The following is a 27,764-nucleotide window of genomic DNA, read 5'->3' on the forward strand; positions in this document are numbered from 1 at the left end:
GTTAACCCATAATTTGTAAATCAAATTAAAACTAATAAAATCAATAAAAATAATAAAATGAAATCAATAAAACAAAAACCAATTTATTCAAATTACGAATGATACACTTTAAAACAATTTTCCACACACAATGGTGGTTTTTCCTGTCAAACAGGACAATAATAACATGTTTCGCGTTGTTTTTTTTTGTTTCGTGTACATACTTGGCATGGCTTTGTCGGGCGTTTCTTTTTTTCTGTAGGCAGTAAAATTTCCAAATAATGAATATCCTGAATCCTGCTGATATTCTGTGATGCTGTAAGCTCATCCATTCCAACAAAAACTGAGATAAATCGATCTCTAAATTTTAACACAGTAATTGCGTTTCCATTAATTATATTATAAAATTTATGCGCATTTTGAATGTATATATCAAAAATGCTTATTGCCAATTTCTTTGGCCATCTAATTGTCTTTCGTAAGGCGGAATAGTAAGAAAGCATTTGATCAGAAAGATCGATGCCTGACATACCCAAATTATAGTCCCTAACGATATTTGGTTTTAATTGAATTTTACCATTCTGATTTTTCACTTCAACCTTTTCAAATTTGTGCATATTTGAAATGGAAAGAACTTCCCTCTTATCCTTCCATTTGCAATGATGAATTCATTAAATTCATCATCGCTCATATTAGCATAAGCTTCTAATTCTTTATCAGTGAGTTTTCTTTTACTGGTCATGGTGAAACTGAAGGTTTTTAGAGATTAGATGTAATAAACACGGTCGTCAGCGCATGTAATATATAGGTGAGGTGATACGAGATTACTCATAGTTGACATATGAAACAAAATTCTGTCTGATAAGCAGGCTACGAGATTACTCGTAGTGACCTTGAAGATGCGAAAGCGCTTGGCATGTGGGAACTAACTATGCCCGAGGAGCGTGGCAGCGAACATGTTAATCAACCTATAGTACATTAGTACTGCATATGGGTAATGGGTTGGAAAAGGATGAACTTGTTTACATTTGATTTAAAAGAATGTATATTGTATTCCTTGGGGAAACACAGCAGGGGGAAGATTGTTCCACAATACAGCAGTTGCAGGGATGACGAAGAGGAAAAGAAACTTGTTCTGTTTGTTTCAAGGTGCACTGTGAAGGGATGTTGAGCAGTAGCTGCACCTATTCCAACAAGCTTAAAACCAAGTGAGGGAATTATTGATGTTATTTCAGATGAGCATTTCCCATGGAAATATTTGTAGAATATACATACTGTGGAAACCAAACATCTATGCAAAAGTGTGAGGAGTGAGTTGCTAAGAGATGGGTCATTAATAAGTCTAATTGCTCTGAGTTGAGTAAAGCATTTTGAGTGAGCTTTTAGGAGCCCAACCCCCATATGTGAGAGCAGTATTCAATAGCTATGTGGATTTGTGATTTGTATAATGTAAACAGCTGTTCAGAGGTGAAGTAATGTTTTGAGTGAAAGAGAAATTCTAGTTTTTTTGAAGCTGAGGATGCAATGGTTGTGATGTGTTTATGCCAGGAGAGATTTGATGTCAGAGTAATTCCAAGAAGAGAAATCTGAAATTGTCTGGAAATTTGGGTATCGTCAAAAAGAATACTGAGAAAAAAAGGTTCTTTTTTATGAGAAATAAGACAGAAGTAGGTTTTATTAGCATTGAAATTGATGGGTTATCAATTTCAATGCTAATCAACCACTATCATCCTCAGAATTGAGGATGATAGTGGTTGATGTTCTGTAGGTTGAGGTGAGTTGTGTAGAGTAAGGTTTGCCAAATGAAAGGGAGGAGTGCAAAACTGTGTATTGGGTTGGAGGTTAACTGAAGTATGTCATTGATATATAGCAGGAAGCGGGTTGGTGAAAGAGGATGAACCATTCGCCATCACACAGTTTGCATCCAGACAGAAAGCTAGCAATCCAACTACAGAAGTCCTGAGACAGACCAAATGATGGTAGTTTGCTTAGTAAGCCTTTGTGCCAGACCCAGTCGAGCTTTGGAGATATCAAGTGCAACGACTTGAGATTCACCAAACTTCTCCATGGCATTTGTCCATAGATGAGTGACATGTGAGCAGATCTGTTGATCGGCAGTGATGGAATCCATACTGGCAGTCATTTATTAGGTGGATGCCTTTAAGGTAGTGTAGGAGTTTCAAATTGATGATTTTTTCCATTACTTTAGACAAGACTGAGGTAAGTGAGATAGAGCGGTAGTTGGACGGCAGTGACTTGTCACCCTTCTTGGGAATGGGTTGAATATAGGCCAGTTTCCAGGCTGTGGGATAGGAGTCGGTTCTGGTGCACAAACTTTCAGGACAATTGGAGGAATGCCGTCAGGGCCAGGAGACATTTTTGTATCTAATTTGGACAGTATTTTTCTGATCTCTTCCTGGCAAAAGGATATAGGGGGCATTTTGTGTTGGGCATCTGGAATGGTTTGGGGTCATTTACCATTGTCAGTTATGCATGCATTGAAAGCAAAGTGTGAAGCCAGAAGATTGGCTTTTTCTGTGGGTGATGATGTAATAATGCCATCTGGGTATGATGGGGGTGGGAATAGTGTTGTGCAGAAATTATGATCAATTGCTTTGGCAAGAGACCAAAAGACTAGGCTGCTGTTTGGACAGGCTGCTGCTTTCCTGCTTTTTGCTCTTTCAAACTCTGTTTTTGGAAGCATTTATTTTTTTTGCATCTTTTTGGGCTTCAGTATAAGCTCTTAAGGAGGATTGAATTCTTGAATTGAGCCAATTATGGAATGGTTGGTTTGTCATTTGTACAGCCTTGGCACATATTTTGGAGAACCAGGGTTAGGGAATGGCAGTTCAGAGTAGTGAATGTATATTTCCATGTTGGTGAGGATTACTTTGATAAGTTTGGTGCATATGTTTGGGTTGGAAGGCTGGAAGCAATAGTCCAACCTTGGGAATGTGGTATAGAAGTTGTGGAGGCTGTCCCACTTGGCACTGTTATAATGCCAAACTACTCTTGTATGGGAGTGTCTGTGTAAGCATTGTTGCATGGGGGGAGGAGATGAGCACTAGACTGTGGTCAGAATTACGTGGGGTAGGGGGGACACTACTTTCACTGTGTATTTGGAAGGGTCATTGGTGAGGAAAAGATCTCAGGTGCTTGGGGAGTGGTATGGGTTATCTCATAATTGTGGTTGTTGGCATCTGAACAAGTTGTGTGAGGTTTGGTGATGGCAAATGTTTCAGCATCTCTGCCTGCAAGATCTGTACAACTGGAGGAGGAAAGCCAGCTGGTGTTGTGGACATTAAAATCTCCTAGGAGGATAATTTCACTGTTGGGAAAGTGGAACTGGAGAAAATTAATTTTAAGGAGAGGAAATTAAAGAACTGAGAGTAGTTGGTTGCACTGGGGGGAGCAATAGAGACAGCAAATGAATTTGACTGAGTGGGAAAGGGATATTTTCAACCCTTGGGTCGAAATGAGTTAGAGTGTGTAGTTCGGAAGGTTGAGATAAATAGTGCAGTGGGGAGGTGAGATTTGAGTTTCTGCCAGAAAGAGTAGGTGGGTTTTGGTAGACTGAAGGTGGTAGTGGACACTATTAAGGTTGGAGTTTAGGCCACGGATATTGGTGAGGTGGATATGCGAGGATCTGTTAGGCATATATTTGACTTCAAGGGTCTTGCACATTTCCTATGCAGTGCCTGCATAGTGGTTTCCATGGTGGCTACTGGTGGCATCACTTGATTTTTGCACCAATTTAACTTGCTTGTAGTTGATGATCCAACTGGTGTCTCCATTTTAACATTTTTCTTCAAGTTCTCTTCAAAGATGGCATCCTTGTTTCTTCTGTGCAAATCATAGGTCTGGTCAAGCATGTATGCTCGATTGGAGGCAAGTGTCTTTGACCTTGTTGTTGATCGCTGTTATTAATTTAGAACAATTGGAAACAATTGCTTGGAACAATTGTTGAGGTTCTTTTTTCTGATGCTTTCTGAGTTATAAATGAGCCATCTAATAAATCCGCTGGACTTTTAAGATATATCATATTTGTTGAGGTTGGGTTAATAGAAGCAATTTACATCATTCTTTCAATTTATGTTCATACCAGGTTTTGGGCTGATGTAAAGACCATGTGCTTTTCCATTCAGTCCTGGGGTACATTTGTTTTAAGACTGTATGTCTTCTTTCACACATGTAGGGTAAGTTACAGATGCAACCGATTTGATATACATATGGATGAGCATAGAAAGGAATGGGATCTTTAGAAGAGCTGAGTATACTTTTTATTTTCATTGGTGGCTTAAAAGTGGCCTTAATGTTATATTTTTGCGGTGTTTGGTCTTCTCTTTCAGATATTTATTATTATTATTAAATGACACCTCCAGGAAGTCCAAGGACTCATTGCAGGAAGGCATTCTACTCTACTTTCCTAAATACATCTCATCCTCTCCACTACTACTTAATTCTCCTACTACGAACCTACTACCGTCAATGCCATCTACCATCCATCACCATGAAAAACGTATTATTTGCTTCCAAATAATACGTTTTTCATATTATTTCGAATTCATTTTTCAGAGCCTGCTCAATAGAACAAATTGTTAGAGCTTTGGTTTTGAGGGTGCTAATGACATCTATTTTTTGTGTAGGATAATGGTATGAGTCTTTTGTGTATGTATTGGCCTATATGTGTAGGTTTACAGTAAACCGTGAAGAATAGACAACCTGAGGGGAGGATGTGTAGCAGATGTATTCAGAAAAGGTAGTGTGTTATTGTTTCAGATTTTAGTGGTGATGATTGAATACCTGTGTCGTTTAGATGGCAGGAAACTGTTTATGACAGCTGTGAGCCCAAAAGTCAATGAATCTAGAGTTCATTGCTAAAAAAAAAAAAATGTTCTGTATAAATGTCAGCTATTGAAGGGGGGAAGCATGACTGTTCTATTTGTAGCCATGTTCTCCTCTACCCCAATGGAATAATCACAAATTGCATGGGCAAAGAGGGCTGTGATGTTAGGAGGTCATTTGCTTTGTAAGAGAAGAACTGTGGCAGTGATTGGGACATTTGTGAAAAAGCAATATCAAAACTGACTAATAAATCTTCATTGTTGAATATGACATTCTTAGTTTTATTTGTTAAATGTGTGTTTATGTAGGGGATGACCTGCCCAACTCTTTGGCAATGCTAGGTTCTTGGCTAAGTGATAATTAGAGCAGTTGATTCCTTCAGATATCAGCATTAATTCTGGGGGTAGATCATGCATATAGTGCACTAGCAATTTTTTAATGGTTTCTTCTGACTGTGGTTACTGACTTAAGTAACTGTAACTGTTTTCTTTTTATGCAGTCTGATTGTTATGTGCCATTGTCTGATGTAAACTGGTTCATTTTTTTCAAGATAAGCTGTTTGGTCAAGAATGATGGTAGAATTGCTATTGTTGGCTTTGATAATAACAGACTTAAACAACAGTAAATCAGCAGACAACATAGAAACAATGGATTTGAACAACTATTCACAAAATAGAGAAATGTTGCTCATTGCTGTGGGAAGAAAGAGTATGGCTATTCTTTTTGTAGTTAGTTATTTTGCCACATGAAAGAACCAGAATAAAATGAAGGCAGGTTGCTCAAACATGACATGACCTTCCCCCTTAGCAAACTCATGTTGTTCATTGGCAAGTATAGATTCTCTGTTGATGCATTTCTGTATGTGATCTTTTATCATTTTTTCCAAAATCTTGTACCACTTTGGTGATATGGATAGACACATCAGTTTTTTGCACCGCCCTTGTGCAATGGGGATATATTCATACATTCTTTCCGCTCTCCTGTGCTGAGATTCAAATTATACAGTCAGGTCAACAGCACAGCCAGCTTAGCTGAACACTGTTTTGGCATTCATTCTGATATCCCATCAGTCCCAATTGCTAAATTCTTATTCATTTTATGCAACAGAACAAAGATGTGAGGACTAGATTCTTTGCTTGGAGAGTTGTGAATGAGTGGAATGGGTTGCCAGAGTAAATTGTGAGTGCTTTGTCTGTTAATAGATTCATGGAGAGGTATGATAGATTGTGTGGATTGTTTGAGTCTCCTGGCGATGAGTCTTTGGACTCCATGGAGGTGCCTGTATAATAATAACTTAGATACACATTCCCTAAATATTATATCGTGTAAGCATTTTTTAAATGAATCCCAAGCACTGCCAATATCCTTCTCATCTAGCAACTGACATGGAACAGAACCTAGTATATTCCTCAGTCAGCCATAATTTCCTGCTTTGTAGTTCAGCATGTAACCTTTTCTGAGTGGAACTTCCATATACTTAGCCACTTCCATGGTCAGCACAGCTTGATCACTGTCACCAACCAGATACAGCAGCACAGTCACATCTTTAACTGACCCCCCCCCCTTCAGATACCATGATCAGATCCAACACTGACCTCAAGTTCCATCTGTTACATGCCGCTTAAAGAAAGTTGTACCACAACAGCCTCAATAAATTCAGCTTCGTTCTTCTCATCAGATCTCAATGCTACCCAATGATTATTTGGATAATTAGTCACCAATGATAACTGATTGTTTAATACCATTTGGTTTATTTGGTGAAGCATTTCATAGTTGCCAGCAACTAATCCACTAGGTTTGTAGCAACATCCCACCATGTATGTATATCTTGTTAAATTCCATCTCACACTATATAGCCTCAAGCTCACTGCTACATAAAAATTGCTACTAATATTGTACTCATAACTTTCTACTCTGATTGGACTAAAGTCATCCAATATTATTAGCACCTCACCCCTTTCTGTCTTGGCTTTCCTATCCTTACTTAAAATACTGCACCCTTACACTCAATATCCTTAGTACATCTGCTTCTGAGAGCAAGGTCTCACTAATGCCAATAATCTGAAGCCACAGTTTATTCACTAAGGTAACAAACTCAACCCCTTTATCCCTGATACTCCTGGCTTTGTGTATAGATGCAATAAGTTACTACAATGCTTTTTGAATACTCACCTATGTAGTCTGTATGATCCAGTTGAACAACTTTCAGATTGCTGTTCATACCTAATGTTTCACTTATACAGACATCCTTGCACATACTCAATAAGTCCAAATTAGATGAGCACATCATTCTTTCATCATAATAAGCTCCAAGATTAAGCATGTCGTATCAATAATTTTGCATAACATAGTTGCCCTTACACACTGATTCTCAGCAATCCTCCCATCATAATCTAGTCTTCCTGACTCTGAGTGTTAGGTCTCATACCATTAAATAACTTCTCCAAACACATTCAAGTGCAGCCCATCCCATTTATATCAATCCATTCTTCCTTCAAACTCACACCCACATCCAAGAACTCACAACCATTATTTCTACAAAGCCTATACATTAAGTACTAACACAGTCATGGAATCGCATGTTTTATAATTGAATATCCATACCATATAATATCTTACTTGTTATAATCAATTTTACTTACCTAATTATCATTATGAGGTGCAGTCAAAGCTGTATACTGAGAGGAGACCTCCACAGAGCCTTTAAAGGAATGCAGAGAACCGAACAGGGCTTCTGACCTAATGTCCAATCCTCACCTTCTCGTGGTGCACCCTGTTGGGTATCTACCTGGATACCGAACGAACGAGCATGGGCTGGCATTTGAGATTTAGCCAACCAGATTGTATTCTTATTGGCTTAAAGCAAAATACAAAATGATGGTACAACATGACAAAATTTCATGCCGGCTGGGGCAACACCTGTTTAAACAAGGCCCCCGTTGTTTTTGCCAGGGAACCAGGGCAAACAATGAAAAGTCAGCTACTGGAAAAAATCTGAAAACACACCCCTAACTCAAAATCACCAGAGTTAATGATCGGTACTATCAACATAAGAAGCCTGAATGGCAAAGGAATGGAGCTAGCTGAGGAATTGGATAAGTACGAGATTGACATAATAGGGGGTGAATGAAACAAAAAAGTCAAAAAAACAGGTGAGATCTTTCTGAGCAACACATACAAAATGTTATATTCAGGCAATGACAATCAAGGAAAAGGAGTAGCGATAGTATTCAATACTAAATATGAGGCTAATCTTCTTGAATGGCAGGTAGTCTCAAGTTGAGTGATGTGGGCAAATATGAGAATGGGGAACTGGACAATGAGATTTATTTGTGCCTATGGTCACACAGAAGGTTCTGCTATGGTAGAAGAGTGGAGGAGTTTTTTGAGGCTTTAGAGAAAACAACTGACACAATGAAAAAGGAAAAGTTGGTCCTCGTTGAGGATCTAAACAGCAGAGTAGGAAATGATTGTCAGACATACAAAAATATTTTAGGAAAATTTGGAGAAAAGAACAAAGCTAATAATAATCGCAAACACCTGTTGGATTTCTGCTCAGGACATTGCCTGGTTATTACTAATACCATGTTTCAACATAAAAATGTGCACAAATTCACATGGAGAGAAGAGCAAGGAATAATATTGACTATGTTTTTGTTGATAGTGATGTTTTCTCTCTGGTGCAGGATACCAGAGTATACAGAGGATTTGAAATTGGAAGTGATCACTATTTAGTCTTGAGCAGGATAAAATTGAATTTCAAATTGAAAAGAATAACATGTAAGAAAGTTTTAAAGCGAATAAAACTGAGCAGCTCTCAGATGTGAACTGTAGACTAAAATACACAATGATTATTGAATTAAAAATGAAAGTGTTTGAGAGCAATAACCAAACCTTGGAGATTCAGTGGCAAGCCTTGAAGAAAATCCTGATTGATTCAGCCAGAGAAGCATGTGGTGAGGTTGTCTGCAAGGATTGAAAAATCAGAACTTCATGGTGGACACAGGAAGTTAAAGAGGCAGTGAAGGAAAGAAGAAAGCATATCAAAAGTTCCTGGCAAATAAGTCAGCATGTGCTCTTAGAGAATACAGAGACAAATGTAAGAACGCTAAACACTGTGTAAAACTAGCTAAACAAAAGTCATGGGAGGACTTTGGCAAGAAAATAGAAAATTAATATCAAGAAGGTGGCAAAATATTCTGTAGGTTGTTGAAGAAACTTAGAAATAGAGGAAAGAGTGCTGTAAAAGGAGTAAAGATGATAATGGTGACATGAAAATGGGAGAAAAAGATATCCTTGAAGTATGGAGTAATTACTTCGAAAAATTGCTAAATGAAACAAGCAGTGATAGCACAGTGGTAAAAAACACTCAACAGACATACAGTCAGGAATACATATCCATACTTGAAGTAGGAAAAGCCATCAAAGACTTGAAATGTCGAAAGGCAGTCGGAGTAGATGATATTCGACCAGAAATGCTGAAGTATGGTGGTATAAAAGTCTTACAGTGTCTGCACTGCATAGTTCAGAAAGCCTGGACAAAGGGACGAATTTCTGATTGATTGGAGTAGAGCTCTCATAGTACCCATATATAAAAAGGGAAATAAAACTGAATGTGAGAATTACAGAGGTATTTCCCTACTGAGTGTTCCTGGTAATATTTATGCAAGTATACTTGAGAAACGGTTGAGAAGAATTGTGAAAGAAAAGCTTGGTGAAGAACAAGCCAGATTCCAGCCAAATAGTGGCTGTCAGGATCAGATCTTTACTTCACTTTATGACAAATATTTGAGAAATCATGGGAATATATCAAAGATCTGTATTTAAGTTTTGTCAATGTGAAAAAGGCATATGACAAGGTGCCAAGAGAGAAGCTATTCAATATGCTACAGTTATATGCTGTCAATGGGGCATTATATCAAGCAATACTTAGTCCTTATTTGAGTTGTAAGTCGGCAGTTAGAATTGAAGGAAGTACAGGAAGATGGTTTAATGTTAAATCTGGTGTGAGACAAGGATGTACATTATCCCCTCTGTTATTCATTATCTATACGGATCACATTATGAAGGAAAGTGATATTAAACATGATATCAAAATTGGAGATGTTAATGTCAGCTTTTTGCTTTATGCGGACGATGTTATACTTCTAAATAAATCCGCTACAAGTTTGCAAGATTCCCTGACTAAATTGAATAACTTTTGTAATAGATATGGTATGAAGGTCAGCATTAAAAAGGCAAAGACAATGAAAATAGGCAGAATCGTTGAAAATGTCAACTGTGTTGTGAATGGAGAACCCGTGGAACAAGTAAAAGATTTCAGCTTCTTAGGCACGATTTTTAGTTAAGATGGTAAATTAAATATGGAAATAGACAACAGAATCAACAAAGCTGGTATGGTAGTATGTCAATTGAATAAATTCATATGGAATAAGAGAGAAATTAGTTGGAACACTACATTAGCTGTATACAAGACTGTGTTCAAACCAGTTTTAATTTATGGATCTGAGAGCTTGGTCAGAAGTAAAACACTTGACCAAAGACTAGAGACCGCAGATATGAGAGTCCAAAGAAAGAGTAGAGATGTGAACAGATGGCATCAATGGCAATATCATATTAAAAACAAGGATATTAGGAAAGAACTTGGCATTGTCAGCATCCAGGAATGTATTAGCAGAGCTAATTTCAGGTGGTATGGTCACTTAAACAGAATGGGAGAGGAAAGATTAGCAAAACAAGTGTTCTCTGCCAGGTTGGCAGGAACATGACCTAGAGTAAGACCAAGATATAGGTGGATTAATATGGTACAAAATGCCTTAGATGATAGAAATATAAGATCTGATAATTTTGGAGTCTTGACAAGTAACAAACTGATTTGGAGGAAAATTGTAGATAGGAAGTTAGTGGGTAATGATGTAAATTTTTCATGTAGTAGTGTAATATCCTGTACACCCCTTGAGAATACATGGCAGGAATTTGATGAGGAATTATCATTATGCAGTAACTTACCTGATTCAATATTTTGTTGTTTCTCCTTTTGCTGCTTATCTTGCACGTTCCTCCAACATATCTCTAATTGCATTTCGACTTTTTTTTCTATTCCCTCATCCTATGTGTAATAATTTGCTAATTTCAAAGTTGATTCTTCTTGATATCTTCATTTGTTTCTGAAAAGGCATGATATTATTCACTACAAGATTCTTTGTTTACAGTTTCACACTTCAGACTAGCCTTCCTTTTTTGCCATTTTACAGTATTACTTTAATATGCAGTATTCCAACAAAATATCAGGAAATATACCAAATAAATGCACAATAATGAGTAGTAATATACTATAAAAAAACTAATTATTCTAAGGAGAAATACAATGAAACAGATAAAAATTGCTAAATTCACATGAGTATTAAATGAGCTGATACTCTTGACTTATATTTGATCACATGCTGTATTAGAATTTCACATTGAATTTTAGTTTTGAAAATTGCTGCTTTACAAAAATAATTTTGCACTCATTTGATTTTTAAATGCTAAAGATTTTATTTAAGAAAAATAATATTCTGTTATCTTATATTTGTCATGAATTTAAAAAAAATTATTATTATCAACAACTCACTCCTCAAATCTGTTTTCAGAAAATAGTTTTGTTACTGCTGAAATCATACTATATAATATAATCATACAATATATATAAATTTATACACAAATATATAAAATTATACTCAAAAACACAATGTAAAAGAATTATTTATTAAATATACTGCTATATATTTCAATCTGAAATTAACAGACCATCGTCAGTGGCTTGAAAACCATTTGTTACAAGGTAGAATGCAAACAATTGATTTATTTGAAATAGAATTAGCCGCGTGATGTTAAATCATCAATAGCGCCATGCTATGACTGAAGAAAAGGTTAATCAGAACAGGGTAAAAATAAATTGCATATCATTGTCGATGCACTGCTGGATGAAGGCCTTTCCAAAATTATTCCAAGACACTATCCATGGCTCTTCTTTCCCATGTCACTTCTGCAAATTTGATATCATCCATCCACCATGATTTAGGTCGGCGTCGTGGTTGTTTTTCCTCTTGTGGAAAACATGTATATTGCGCATATATATATATATATATATATATATAAAGACCTATAATATCATACTCAACAGATCATCAGATAGATGTAGTATCTAGTTGCTTTCTTAAGACCCTTATGATCTTTATAAAATACTGTTCTTGGTTTTAATAGTAACTGAAAAAAAAAAAAAAAACATTTAACAATGTGTTATTCTAATCAAACTTTCCCATATTTTTGATAAGGATAGGCAGTCATTCTGATTCAAGTTAGGGTGGTGAAGCATGGCTTCAGCATTCTCCTTAAATAAGTGTTCAAATTTGTACCGACATCTATATAGAAGGCATGTTTCAGACCAAAGAATGTTGTGGTCTGTCTCTTTTCCATGTTTAGCTAATTCAGATTTATCAGAATTTTTGTGGAAAATATATGATCGATATTCTTATATTCTTTTTTCTATTGAGCGTCCAGTTCATCCAAAGTAGGAAAGATGGCAGTCACATGGAACTTGGTATACACCTGGAAGAGACATAGGAAATCATTTATCTTTAGAAGATGAAAAATATGTTGATAGTTTATTGATAGGAATAAAAATTGTTACTAAATAATATTTCCTCAGAATTCTTGAAATCGGTTCTGAAATGCTGGAGATGTATGGGATTGGAACTTGACATATTGATTCCTTGTTGTTTGGGTTATACTTTTATCTTGTGTTTTCGTATATTGTATATATATTGTATAGAACAATGACACTTCTTCACTTCTTTAAATAGATAGGCTGTAGTAAATTCATAAGAATTTGAAAAATTGTTCATTATTATTATTTACAGCATCTCCATGGAGTTCAGATCTCGGGATATCCAAATCAACCATCATATACACAAATCTTACTTTTACATAATCAATATTTGTTTATGGAGATGGGAAAAAATTCTAACTTTATTCCAGTGCTTTCCAATCCTTTTGCCTATATGACACCCTAAAGAAAATAAACTTTGTGACTCCTTTCATTTAAAAAAATAAGGAAAAAAAAAATTGTTACATCTCAGTTGGAAAACACTGACAGCTAACAGTACTGAGCTGGTGAATTCTTCTTCATTGTTGTAATTGTGACTCTGTTTCCTTTGTATGTTGTAGCAGAATGCTATATAATCAGTGGCAATGCTTACCCATTTCAGTTGGGTCTGCTGTTGTGTGGCTTATGCAACCCATGCTAATTCACATCAATTTGTATGATTTTATTTTTATTGATGTTTGAAAGTTACAAGAGTGCATCAGTGCTCTATCCTAATTGGTCCAATGCAGTTAATTGCGAGATAGCTTCGAATACTTTAATTTATCAATTAATTGTAACCAAATCTGCATAGAATGGGGAATGATGTGTTTGTTTTAAGATATATTAAAAAACAATAATGAAGAAGAATGCTATATTTTGTTGGTATATTTGAATTACTCAAAGGTGTAAATGTAATAGTAAATTTGGAAGAGGAGGCTTACCTCCTTTGACTACAATCATACAATCTGCAAAAGCTCTGGAAGAAAACGGGGCATTCACTAGATCATCAACACTGTTTATGGGCAAAAAAGTTATAAATTATTTATAGAAAGTTATATATTAAAAATCTGTATATATATATCAGTGTCCTAAACACATCATGTCATGCTTCATGCATGCAAAACAGATAAAACTCAAAACAAAAACAGTAACTCATGACAAATGACAATGTTCAGTTGCATTGGTTGGCACAATAACTAAATCACAGGCACTGATTTCTGGGTGTTATTGTCTTGCCTTCTGGATGGTTTAAAACCACTGGAATGTTAACAATTTGACTTGCTGCACCATCTGTATGTATTCAAAGAGCTCAAAGGTGTCCGTATTTGTGACCACACACCTGGGCTATTAATACAAATGTGATGCAATGCTTACAGTCAAAGCATCCTCTTCATGAAGCATTAGTATCTTCTTCTTTTTTGTCTATGATCTCTTATGCTTTTAAGCATCTAAAGATTTTGCCAAAGAGATTTCCATGCTGTCCTGTCCAAGGCTTGTTCTTTTGCTTCTTTTCAGTTAATTCCCTTCTTTTCTAATTTTTCTTTAATTTCCTTTTGCCAACCTTTCCTGGGCCCGCTTATGTTTCTTGTTCCTATTTTCTGGCTTTCATATATAGTTTTTGCTATTCTTCCTTCTTTCATTCGAGTAAGATGTCCAAACCACCTCATTTGGGCTTGTGTTATGAATTGTTTCAGAGATGCAACTTGAAGATTCTCTCTTATAGTTTGGTTTCATATTTGATCTGATCTTGTTTTCTGCACCACTTTCCTAAGATATTTCATTTTGATTGTTTGCAGTTTATTTGCATTTCCTGTTAGACACCAAGACTCGTAACTGTATGTTAATGTTGCTACAAACGCTGAACGATACACTGCCATTTTAGTATTCTGGGTAACTTCTTTCTTAATCTTGGAAAGGGCCTTTCAATAGAATAGCTTTTGTTCCTGCACTTATCCTGTTATTAATTTCTATGTCTAGTCTACCATCTCCTTGACGCATATGAACTTGATAGCATATGATCCCTGGTATTTAAAGGAGTGGACTTGTTCCAGTTCATGATTCTCTATTTTTATTATGTGTTTTGATTGGTTTCTAGATATGATCATTGTTTTAGTTTTATTTGTATTTATGGTCATATTCCTTTTCTTTGTTTCTTCATACCAAATATTAACATTGTACTGCAAATCTTTGGCTGTATTTGCTAGAATCACTACATCATCTGCAAAAGCCACATGTGAACTCCAGTTTCCTATATCCTAGGTGAAACTTTTTTGTTTTTGTTTTGCATGCCTTTAAAATTCATCCATTACTATAATGAAAAGGTTCTGACATAATTTTATTGCTTTTATAGAGACTTTGTATGGCCACTGTTAAGTTATCTTGTACCTCATTTTTCATTAATGTTTTTACATATTAAATGTCTAGGAACTCGATCAAAGGCCTTTTCAAAATCTATGAAATATTCATTTTCTTTTCCATGTTCCAATGTTTTCTCTGATATTTGTCTAAAATTGAAGATAAGAGCCTGTGTACTTCTATTTTCTCAAAAGCCATATTGCATTTCACCCAATGTATCCTCTGTTTGATTCCTAAGTCTCTATTCTAAAAATATGGGTGTACAATTTTCCTGGAATGCTTAAAAGCGAAATCTCTCTATAGTTTTCAGTTATTCCCTTTCAATTTACAGTTATTCCCTTTCTTAAATATAGGGATTATTATTGCTACTTACCAGTCTTTGGGAATAATTTTCTTTTTCCATATGACATTAAATAGATGTAATAGAAATTTTATGGCTTTCTTTCCTAAATTCTTTACTATTTCTGGTGTTATTGGTCATTGCCTGCTGATTTGTCCAATTTCATTTTACTTATTGCCGCTAGCAATTAATTTTCCTGAATTCTGCCTACAGCGCCCAACCTCCCGAGTTCTGGACTGGTAGGCCAGTTCTTGAATTCTGATGACTCGAATTTTGAAGACTCAAAAGGGGAACCCCCCCAAGTTCCGGACTGGTAGGCCTGTTCACTTTGAATTCAGATGACTCTAATTTTGAAGACTCGAAAGGCCCCAGCGCATACGCCACCCAACCCCCTGAGTTCCGGACTGGTAGGCCTGTTCTCCTTGAATTCTGATGACTCGAATTTTGAAGACGCGACACTCAGGATAGCCCTGAGTTTCAAAATTTTTCAAATAAAAAAAAAAAAAACGGGACACAAAAACGTTACAACAAAAGCTTATCATTTTATATTATAGAGTATATATATATATATATATATATATAGTGCTTTTTTTTTGTTTAAAAAAAAATAGATGCCACCACTCATTCTTTGTTAGCAGGAAAATTGAAAATTAAAATGATGCAAAAAGGAATTGTGACTTCATAGTGTGAAAATCTTTTAGAAAAGAACAACAAAATAAGTAGATGACACATGGTTTATTAAGCATAAATTTATTGTATACAAGTGTATAAAAATAATAAAAATAAATGTGATTTTTTTCAGAAAATTACGAAATTTTATTAAATTCTCATCCATCACAATATGCTGACTCCTTTGTCTATTGCTGAATGACATTTTCTGACATAATTTGCTGGATCAAAGTGTGTCAGCAGTGACCTACAATTTTAATAAATAGTAATTAAGAAATTGTTTTTGTTATAAATGAAGCTCTGGTTGGACTTGACAATCACATTCACTTGCTTGCACAGTTGACAGAGAATCAATTAACCCTTTTTGCAGTGACATTTTCCAATTTAATCAAGTCCAAAAATAAATTTACAGCTGAGCTCACTGTCCAATACACAAGTTCAAATGTACATGATTAATTTTAATTTGTTGCTAAATGTCAGTTGATTCATCAATCAAATTTTATTGTTTGACAATGATTTTATTAGCCATTTTTTTTTCTCATTTCATAACTGATATGAACAAGTATTTTCACAAATCCTTGTTCACATTCACTTGCTGAAGTTGATATCGTACTTGGAGCATTCGTCAAATGTTTTTTTTTTTTTTTTTTTGAAACCATCTGTTCAGTTAGATATTTCTCAAATTCATAAACTGTATCACTTTTATTTAACTAAAGTCTAATTGACAATTCTTTAACTTCACTCTCACCAAATGTCACTTGAAAGTTCATATCTTCAGGCCAATGTTTCTTATCAAATATTCTAGCCAACACTGCTAAATCAGCATTTTCTTTTCAACAGCCTGCTTTCTATTGATTGTTTTAAAATTCTGTAGAAAGCTTTCGGATTGATTGAAGAATACTTTTTATAATCTGTCATATTTGTAATATTGTCCTAGAAAGCTAATTGTCTTTCATGAAAAAATTGTACAACTTCTATTTTGTATCTGCACTGTAGAGATATATATCATGTTCCTGCAAACTTAGGTCTTATAATTATTGATTTGAATCATTCTTTGTTTCTTGAAAATTATGAACTAATGCCTCGTAGTTATTTCAAACAACCAAAATAGACGTGAAATTCGATGCTATAAAATTCTTCCGATTTTTAATAGTTCAGTATCAAGCAAGTTGTGCACACTTTCAATTCTCTAGCAGTTTTTGGCAATGCACTATGCACAACATGAAGCCAATAAATGCTTTAAATCTGTCAATAACCTGCAACAGATTTCACAGTATCACCAACTGAATAATTCTAATCGGTTCTAATTAGTGCAATGCCACATAACTCAGTTTTTACGACCCATCATAACAGCTGCACCATCACTGTGAAACAAACTAAGTGAGATTTTAAATAGTTTTCTGTCATACCATATGACTGAAGACAATTTAGCAGAGAATCAAATTTCTCTTTTGTATTCCAGTTTGATCAAGTCCAAAAACAAATTTACAGGAAGTTGCACCCAGTGGTCTCAACAAGGGATTTAGGAGGCTTGACTGCAATTTGAACAGGGGGTAGGGTTTCTGCACATTTTCAAAGTCTAATTTGTTGGTTTTTGCAAGCTGCACTGTAGGCAGAGTGTGAAGCTGGAGTTTTGTCTTGAGCTATTTGTAATATGCCAAATTGTTTGGTCAACTGCCTTGATCCACTTTTCTAAAAACCAAGACTTGGATAGTAATCTGGAATTTTGAGTGGAATTAGGATGAAGGCCTTCATTCCATTAAGAAGTATTTCAGTTATCTGGTCAAAGCAATTGCTTGGATCCAATAAAAACAGTAATCAACCCAAGGAAAATAGTAATCAATCCTTTCCAGTAATAACTCTGTGCCAGAGTTACTGGAAAAGAGAAGAAATTGCTGAAGTCCTTTCATATGCTACCATTGTAATATGCAAGATGTATTCAGCATGTTTTTTCTGGCATCTTTCTGAATTATCTTGCATTCTGGTATGTAGAAAGCCAAATTTATTAAAGAATTTTGCTAATGCAAATACTTTGGTATCTCTTCCATCTTTGTGATCACTGGAATTTGAAGATGCTCCTGTAGTCCAAATCAAATCACTATTTGATTTGGACTACAGGAGCATCAAAGATAAATAATCAAAGAGCCAATGGTTATTAGAATTTGGAGAGTAGCAACAGTAAATGAATGCACCTGAACAGGCAAGGAAATTTTGAGGTAGATCAGACTGAAAAGAGGAGATTCTTAGTTTTGGTTTCTCAGATAATGAGATGCTGGATCTGACAATTGAATAAATTCCACCATTTGGCAGAAGGAATATTACAGAGTATAATAGTATGGAAGTTGACAGCAGTTGTGACCACTATTTACCATTAGAAATACCATACTAGGTCTCAATGTCTAAGTGGTAGTGCACAAAAGACCATGGATGTGGAAGGTTTTTTTTTGTATTATTTTCTTAGGGAGTTTTTTTTTTTTTAACTGAAACATGATTAAAATTATATTAACTGAGCAAGCACCCATTTTCTTTTCATTGTGACAGGGCCACTGCACACCACTATACTCAAACTCCTTCCAAGCACAGTCTGGCAGTTGAATTATTTGCTTATAATTGGAAACCTCATGCATTACTGGTTTGGTCTTGTGTAGTGTCTAGCAGCTAGTCTGCAAAATAGATGTACTGCTGTGCCGAGCAAGACCAGAGATGTTGAGATTCACCATAATAGTTTTCATACTCATTAATCCTCACCTCACTGTAACAGCATTTTGCTCAAAATACAAACAATCAAAACCTCTGTGAATGTCACCTTCATACCCTATAACAAACTGTATAGTTTTTTACCTGCCACCACCAAGGACAGATTACTGTTCTTTTCTTTCTTGGTATATATCAGGTCCCTCTTGACTGTCCTCTTGCTTGTTATTTTGAACAAACTCACCTTTCTGTTGAGGACTAGTGGGCACTAAAAATTCATCTACTAGGGTGAATCACATATGTCCAGTTGAGCTTAGCATCAACACTGAACAGAAAATTCAATACTTATTTGAGGAGAGGTTTGAAATTCTATTACATCCACCTACTTTGAATCCCTTTGATAATTTATCTATGCTGAAAGTTTTGGAGATTTATATTGTATCTGTAATTAAATGATTTTTGTATTCATTTGTTAAGTTACAATCTTTTGGGTTTTCACCTGAACAGATGTTTCTTTATTTGCTATCTCTAGCACAGAGTACCTGCCTCAAATTATGAGCTAATGGTTAAACCATTTTTACTTGTTTAAATTGTAGGCTTTACAGTTTAAAATCGACAAATGATTCCCACTCAGACTCATAGTTGACTATATAGATCACCTAGCCAAATTCCTAGTTCATCTTTAATCTCCTGTACAGACCATGCATAAGTCTGGAAAAATTCATCAGAATTTCTGACAAAAATAAAAAAACCTAGCCATTCAGTTTACAGATATCACAGTCTTGACATCCAGTCCTTATTTACCTGCGTACCTCTGGTTGACACTCTCCAACTATTATGAGGCATTCCCTCTGGAAATAGTTGCACTGTTTGTCATACACTCAGGCTATTTCATCTGCAGAAATTAATTCTACAAACAGATTGAAAGAACCTCTATAAGAAGTCTTGCCAATTTCTATTTTGTGTCTTGAAGACTCCCTATTCTCTTCAGTACAACCTCAACCTTCCTTTTGGGTATGCTGTGTAGATGATGTGTTTACCATCTGGCCAGACTTAGAAGCATTTTCTGACTTTCTTAACCAAAATCAACAGCCTACACCCACGCACGAACTTCACCATGAAAAAAGGCTGGAAGATTAGCCTTCCTGAATTCTCCTTTCCCATATCCCATCTGCAATATTTTCAACATCTGTTCATCATAAACTTTCCTTCACAGACTTCTACATACAAGATTCAGGTCATCATTCATCTCAAAAAAATAGGTATCTTCAAATATTTGCTCTAGTGCACGTGTTATCTGCTCCAATTCTGAGTACCTCTGACAAGAACTGAGCACCATCCAATGCATCATGCTACAGAATAGTTTCACCTCAAGGAAGTTTAAACACATCCTGGACATGTACAAGCCTAATCCTAAGAACCATGAACCTGTACAGCGAGTCCGTTTTCCATACAGAGGCAAATACAGAGATTCTGAAAAGATAGAGTTCTGTTCTTACATTCTTCCCTATCAACAAAGTCTCCTCTCCTGGTTATCATCTACAAAAGATAAACAGCATCCTTCTCAGGTTTTTTGGACAGACAGGATGTTCAGTCAAAAAAACTACAAGAACACCCCTCTTATATCAACAACAGTAAACCTGAAAAATCTAGTCTTGCTCAGCATGGAGTCGACACTGACCACAAGATCCTCTGGTCCAATACTTGCCTTTTACATGTGCTGTTTTAGGTTTAAGCAGTTATTTGAAGACTGCTGAAGCACTTCTGTACTGCACAAAGTTATTGGAATGACTGTTTTCCAGTCCCAAGGTTTTGGAGGGTCTCATCCTCATAAATGGCAATCAATAATGCACCTCCCCTCCAACAATATATAATGTTGTTATTCAATCATTTTTTTTATCTACATTTTGTTATTTTATTGTATTTCAAAATTATTTTAGTTTTAACTTCAGTTGCAATCCCATTTTATTTTGCAACCATGGTGGCACTCTGCTCTGTAAACAGAATTGATGTTCTTTGGGCTAGCTTCACCCTGTGGTTATGCTGATGCACTAATGATGGCCTGTTGATTTTTAGCCAAAATATTTGCAATAATAACATTATCTTTATTCTTGTGAATACGTGTGTCTAATAATCATTATTTTATCACAAGTGCCGTTAAAACCTTTTTATATTCTGTTATGTTTTAAAAAACAAGATTATGAACTTGCTTAATTTGTGTTTTTCTCCACTTCTGAAGGTTTTGAGGACAAAAAAGAGATCTGGATTAATACGAGCTCGTCTGCTTGGTGCTGCTGTTACTAAAGGACAGGTGATTACATTTCTTGATGCTCACTGTGAATGTACCCAGGGATGGCTGGAACCATTGTTAGCAAGGGTTGCTGAAGATAGGTACAAAATATCTTCCAGTTTATTAGATTGTCTTCTGACATATATTCTGCAGGTTAAATTCATTCCCAGAATTTTGTCTCATTTTGTTTCCTTTCAAAATTGCTTACCATTTTTCATTTTTGCCTAGCCAATTAGGTATAGATAATTTTCAAACAAATCATAAGCTTTCAGATATTTGATTTTCAATGTCATTCAAAAATGATTGATGAAGATAAGATAGTACATTTCATCTTTAGTTGACTACATACCAGCTGTGTGTTGTGCTTGTCAAACTTTTTTATATAATAGATTTATCTCTAACGAGTCTGACATACCATGCTGAAATGCAAGTTCACAAATTGGATTCAGGTTAGAGCATTTCATATAATCTGTGCATTTTTTATGTAAGTAAATTACTTTTATTAACCATAAGTTAATAATGACTAACTAAATAAAATAATAGCATATAAGTAATGTAATAACTACATAATTCTCTGGTAGTTTGCCATCAGAAGAAGTGACAACAGAATTATTTAAAAGCATTATTAAAGATTATGCACCTTCAACACTAATGCATGGTCACAAAACACAAAAATAGTCAATGAATTAAAGGTAGAAATGTCTGCTTATTGGAAAGGTTTTTTCCTGAAGTTAATATGCAGCAGAGGATTCACATTTTTTTTTTTTCAAAGGGGGCCCTCCCATCTAGAAAATTATTATAATAATTTTCTAGATGGGATTATTATAATAGATAATAAAATTATTATTATAATAATCTAGAAAATGTATATTTATGGATTGCAGGAAGCTATGTATATGATTAGCCACTCAGTTAGACTTGAATCAGCTTTCAAGTCTAACTGAACCCCCCCCCCCCCTCAAAGAAATCCATGCACAACTAACATAAGTAATTTAGAACAAAAAGCAGTAAGTTACTGAGAATATCATTAGGAATAATTTTTATTTAAATAAGAACCCTGACATGTTTTGTTGTCAATTATTTAAGAGTATCATCAAAGTAAAGATTATATTAACTAGAAAACAAGTGTTTAGAATCTCTGAAGACCGGACAGAAAACAATTGCATTTTAACACAAATGCAGAACTGAGAGCAATGTTCACACATTTGTCATATGCAGTTCATTGTTTCACATAAGAAGTGCTTAAGTGATTGCTGGCATAAGAAAGATCTATACACTGCTAAAAGGGATGTGATTTTCGAGTGTCTTGCAGAATGAGATTCTTATTCCTACTTAGACTGCCATGCAAGCACACAGCTGTGCCACTCCTTTAACAGGAGGTTGCTTTTGAGATTTGGCACTGAAGCCAGCTCATTTCATAGTATTCCATGAAAACATGAGAAGTAACAATCGGTTTTATCCCTTCATTTATGGGTACCATAGCTGTGGTGTTCACCTTCACAAATTTCATAACTTCTCCCAGTCTGACCTGTGTAAGCCTTACCTCAAAAATATTAAATTACATGGATCCCAGATATTTCCAATAATACTGTCTTTTGGAGATCATAAAAAGCTCTGAAGTATCTGAACTAGGATATAAGAGATTTTGATGTCTACAGTTTCAGTATAAAAGCTATGCATCATAAAGTCTAATCAATGGATTTCATTTCTTTGGTAAAGAAATGAAGTCTTTATATCTGAGGTCAATAATGGCATGTGGCTGTCTCTGCATACACCAATCTGTAAATAACTTGTTGGATAACCATAAATGATTTGGTTGTAAAGAAGGTCAGACTCCTTTTTTTCTTCATATCATCGTGTTTTTCAAAGACACATAGAGCCTATTTTTCTAGTATGCTAATAATGCTGAACACATATTGGAGATGATAGAATGAGATGATTAGATTCTATAATGCTGAACACATATTGGAGATGATTAGATTCTATATTAATCCATTTAGCCTCCATAGCACAATCAGTAGTATGATTCCCTTTGAAAAACCTGGGTTCAAGTCCTCTCTAGTATAGAAACATTAATGAGGATTTTTTTTTTTTTACTGAAGGACAGATCCTTGGCAATTTAATCCCACATAATAGGCAAACTAGCCAGAACATTTATAGCAAACTGTGGAGGTAAGATTAACCACCATTTATGAAAACAGTTTTCTTGGCTATATTAAGCCTTAGGACAAAATTATAAAGGGAGATGAGATGAGTGGATGAGATTAATCCATCTGCAGTAAACAATTGAATTTACTTTTGATTGAACAGTACAATGATGTATGCTAGAACAATATTATATGCATTAATTTTCAGTATATATAGAAGTTTCTATTTTCCACTTTCTAGAATGATTCCTTTTCAAAAACATTCACATTCATTTTGCGTATTATTGAATCTTGATTTATAAAAATGAGAAAGTCTCCTCTATGAGTTTATAAATGATTTTAATATTGGGAAACTTTATGAAGGACATGCTGACAATAATTGGAGATTCATTCTTCTGCAGAGATCAGGAGAAGAGAAAAGAGAAGGTGAACTTATAAATGGTTCTACTGAGTAATTTCCCACTGTAGTTTCATTAGAATATAAACTGGAGGATTCGTACTAATTTTTAAAATATTTTTCATCAGCAGGAATGACCAGGCTTAACAATTAATGTTTGGAAAGTTTTGAAAATTTCTAAATCTCTCTTTAAGATTGATACTGAAAGGAGATAGCAGGTGGTATGGATAGGTGTCTGTAAACCTTATAACCAAATTTCAAAGTGGCGTATCCATAATCTTTATTTTCTTTGTATGGGTGATAGTTTAGTGTTTGTGGAGGTATTGAGGTATGCCTTTGTGACCATAGATGCATATGTTATTCATGTATTCCATTTTGAGGACTTGGGTTGTGTTTGGCTTAAGTGTGAAGGCTTTTTTTAAATGCTTCTATCTGTATGTTGGTGGAGGGGAGATCATGGGAGGAACTCCTTGCTATACCTTCTCTTCAGTTATAGATACCTAGATGCATGAAAATCTTTTCAGATAATGTTTATTTAAACAAAGTCAGGTAAAGTAACATCTAGTTATTATTGCATGGGCACCTCCACAAAGTCCTTACTCATTGTGTGAGATCCAAACTATCCACACAGAATTCACAACTGACTTTAGCAATCCATTCCACTCATTCACCACTCTCCAAGTGAAAAATCTAGTCTTTACACCCTTGTTAACCACACTTTTACTCCAATTCCAGGGATGACTTCTTGTTCTGCTCCTTGTAGTCAAGTGCTGAAGTATTTCCTCTGAATCAGTTCTATAAAACCCTTTAAGTGACTTAAATATTTCTATCATATCCTTCCTTTTTCACCTATCAACTAATATTTGAAACCTGCAAACCATCAATCTATCCTCATAAAGAACATTCTACAGACCAATCATAATCTTGTTCTCTCCTGTGGATCTTCTCCTCCACTTCCTCGTCCTCAAGAAACCCTGGTGACCAGACCTGAGCACAGTAGTTCACATGTTGGATGTATCATGGTCTTATAAAGAGGTAGGATAACTTTCTTACCTCTTCTTGTTAGTGGGTTCTTCAATAACCAAGTTATCCTATGAGCTACCTTGGCTACCCTAGCAATATTCCCTATAAGCTTCTACTCTATCTGGCACCACCCCGAAATTTCCAGCTTCATCAATTTCCTGGAGTACACATTCATGAGATATGCAGCTTGTAATCTTTTTATTCCAAAATGCATAACTTGATGCTTTTCCACATTAAACTGACACCTGTTGTCTTGGATCCATGCTGTCAGCCTATTTAATCATCCTGCAAACTCTCTACATCACCTTGATTAACTATTATACTACCTAATTTTGCATCATCAACAAACAACTGAATATTTCCTTTCAGATTATTTCCTGTATCATTTACGTTCATAACTTACCTGCTCTTCAACGAATAGGTCATGGGTTCGAATCATCCTGCCATGGGCATGGATGTTTGTGATTGTCTTTAGGTGGAAGATAAGCTTTGTTGCCTGGTGTGAGACCACATCCCCACTTATTGGAAACCTGAAGTGGCTTGAAGGGTTTCTGGCCTATGTGAAAAATAAATTTTAAAAAATACAAAAAAAAAAAAAAATAAATAATAATAATAATAATAATAATAAAAGCGAAAAAAAAATCCTAAGTCCAAATGTAGTATAGGTTTGTATACATTTTGTGGGTGGGAATCACATAGAGGAAAAAAAAATTTGCAAATTAAACAGCATTGGTCTCCAAGCACAGAGCCCTGTAGCACACCACTAGTCACCTGCCTTCTCTTGGATTCTGCTCCTCCATGTACTACTTTTTGATATCTATCCATCAGCCACCCTTGTATCCATATCACCAGTTTACATATCCATCCTAATTTATTTCAATTTATGTAACAGAGTTCCATGTGGTATCCTACCAAATGCCTTAAAAAAATCCAGCGGTATCATCGTGCAGTCATGCCCTTTATTCAACTCAGCTGTTACTTTATTATAAAAGGTAAGTAAAGCATGACTGACCCTGCTTGACAAAGCCATGCTGCCCTTCATAGAGGGTCATATTATTATTATTATTATTATCTGCCATTCCTGAATTCTCTCTTTTGACCAACTTTTCCACTACTTTTTATCATTCCTGGGATACTAATTGGTCTATAATTTGCTACCGCAGTCTTAGAGCTTCCTTTATGAAAAGGAATGATTTTGTCCTTCTTCCACTCCCTTGGAACTTTACCAGAGCTGAGACTTAAGTTAAACAACCTAGTTCAGAGGCATTGCCAGTTCATTTGCACATTCTCATAAAATACAAACTGATATCCCATCTACTCCAGGCTGTATTTGCATTGAGAGTTTGCAATATCCTAAGTACTTGCAACTCATCAACTTCAGTGTTCACATCTTTCTCAGCAGTATCCTAAATGGGATAATATACTCTTGCAAAGTGGTCACTCAGTAACTCACCTATTTTGTCTGCTTCTGTCACCCCACTATCATCATCAGCCCTTATTAAAGTTATCCTTCCATTAGCGTTCTTCCCCTTAATTGCCATGTAATGAATGAACTCTGAGATTCAACCTTGGGATCTCTCCTGGGTCTGGTTCCCACTGATGAGACTTCAATACAGGATGAAACTGGTCTGGGTAGTGGCCCTTCCCATAATACATAGCATTGTACACATCCAAGTGCTTTGCATTATGTGATACTAAGGCAATTAATTTGAAGTCATTAGTCCCTATATACAAGTCTGTCAAGAAGATGCTTCATGTGCAAACTTTGTTTCCTCACACTTGGATAAAGGATTAAACAAGAAGAAAATTTCTGGGCAAGTGAAATTTATCATATCTGCTTGTTTTAAATGAAATATTCAAGTGCAATACTTTGTGTAAAACTAACAGGAGTAAAAATATTCTTAGCATATATAAAGAAAATCAGAACTTAAAAATAATAAAAAATATATATATAATAATAATAGGATATTAAGAACACAATTTAAAAATGATAATAGATTTTATGTGCAAGGATGAAGTGAACATTTCATAGGACCAACTTTCTTCATTACTTACTGTTGCTAAAGATCTGAATGTGCAGATTTTTTTACAGAGACTGCACATTAGGATACTTCCAATATTAATCTTCAGGAGAAGGGTGAACATGACTCAAGTAACAAGGCCCTTGTTACTTGCTGAGGTGCAACAAAGAAAAACATAGCACAGAATTGCCAATGAATAAGAGGAAGACCTCGGAGTAGATTTCTTAGTAGTTCTAACAATAAAGGCATAAAGACCAATGTATCATCAAGAATGAACGAACTAGACACCAGAAGATACTTATAGACCAATTAAGTCATTTACAAGAGAAGGTCAGAGCTGTCAGGAACTAACTATCCACTGACTCATTTCTCTTTCTCATTCAAGTATATGTCCTAGTCCACCTTACTTCTATCTGTGCAGAATTCAGTGTTAATAGAAGGATCACAACAAAATGAAGATACTGTAATAGAAATGGAGGAACCACAGGCAGTGACATCTTTTGACAATCTGATCCAAGATCTGATGTTAATTCCAGTTGCAAATAAGACTCCTATTCTTAATACTGTTGAGTTAGTTGAAACTCATCTACATCACATAGAATCAGAGCCATGTGGAGATAGTCAATTATTAGTTCCTTGTTCTGCATAACCTGAATTATTTATTTCTTGTCAAGTTGCACAAAGTATGATACAAGATATTGAACCTGGTGTGTCACTCTTATTAGCAGGAACTGTAGTTTTGCTTTTGCCAGTCCTTCACATCAATAATCACTAGAGCTCCATGATGATGTCTTGGGATACATCCAGAGTGCCCACTGCTGTTGTACCAGGTCGTCATGAAGTACATGATTTGCAGCTTCAACTACATAGTCAAAATGTCACTTAGGTGTAAATACACGAGTCAGTTCATTATGCTTGGAGATCTTTGTTACAACATCAGTGTTAAATTTGTTGCAGATGCTGCACTACCAAAAGTAACCAGAAGCATATGAAACTGCATGAAAATATCAGACACGAATCTTCATATTACCATATATTAGATCTGGACATGAAAGCAGAGTTGATGAAGATGAGGCAAGAGATGAAGTGCATGCAAAATGAAAGGAAAATAATTATGAACGTATGCGGTAGGTTCCAAAAGTTTCCGGCCTGACATACAAATTTCGTGCCAATTTTAAAATGGCATGCGTGACATAGCACCATCTATGGAGAGCTTAGTGTACCAGTTTCAACTCTACCTGCGTCATTCAGTTGGAGGCACTTGTTCAATTAACACGTGGCAACTGAGTGGCTGTAATGTTAAAAATTGAGTACCATGCTATGATAAACTTTTTTGCCAAAGTGGCTTTCTCCAAGTGCTATCAAACAGCAATTGGA

At 35.4% G+C, this 27,764-nt stretch overlaps 1 protein-coding gene across 1 annotated transcript in view; it reads left to right on the forward strand.

Moving 5' to 3' along the window:
- Pgant5 (polypeptide N-acetylgalactosaminyltransferase 5) overlaps window positions 1-27,764 on the forward strand; it is a 325,123-nt gene that overhangs the window by 181,281 nt on the left and 116,078 nt on the right. The window contains exon 7 of the mRNA XM_090394846.1: window positions 20,749-20,900. Within this exon, the coding sequence (XP_090250972.1) occupies window positions 20,749-20,900 (152 nt within the window). The remainder of the gene's footprint in view (window positions 1-20,748; window positions 20,901-27,764) is intronic.

Source organism: Typopeltis vanoorti, chromosome 6, assembly GCF_054136105.1.
Source record: "Typopeltis vanoorti isolate ZY-2024b chromosome 6, IOZ_Tvanoo_1.0, whole genome shotgun sequence".
NCBI classification, from domain to species: domain Eukaryota; kingdom Metazoa; phylum Arthropoda; class Arachnida; order Uropygi; family Thelyphonidae; genus Typopeltis; species Typopeltis vanoorti.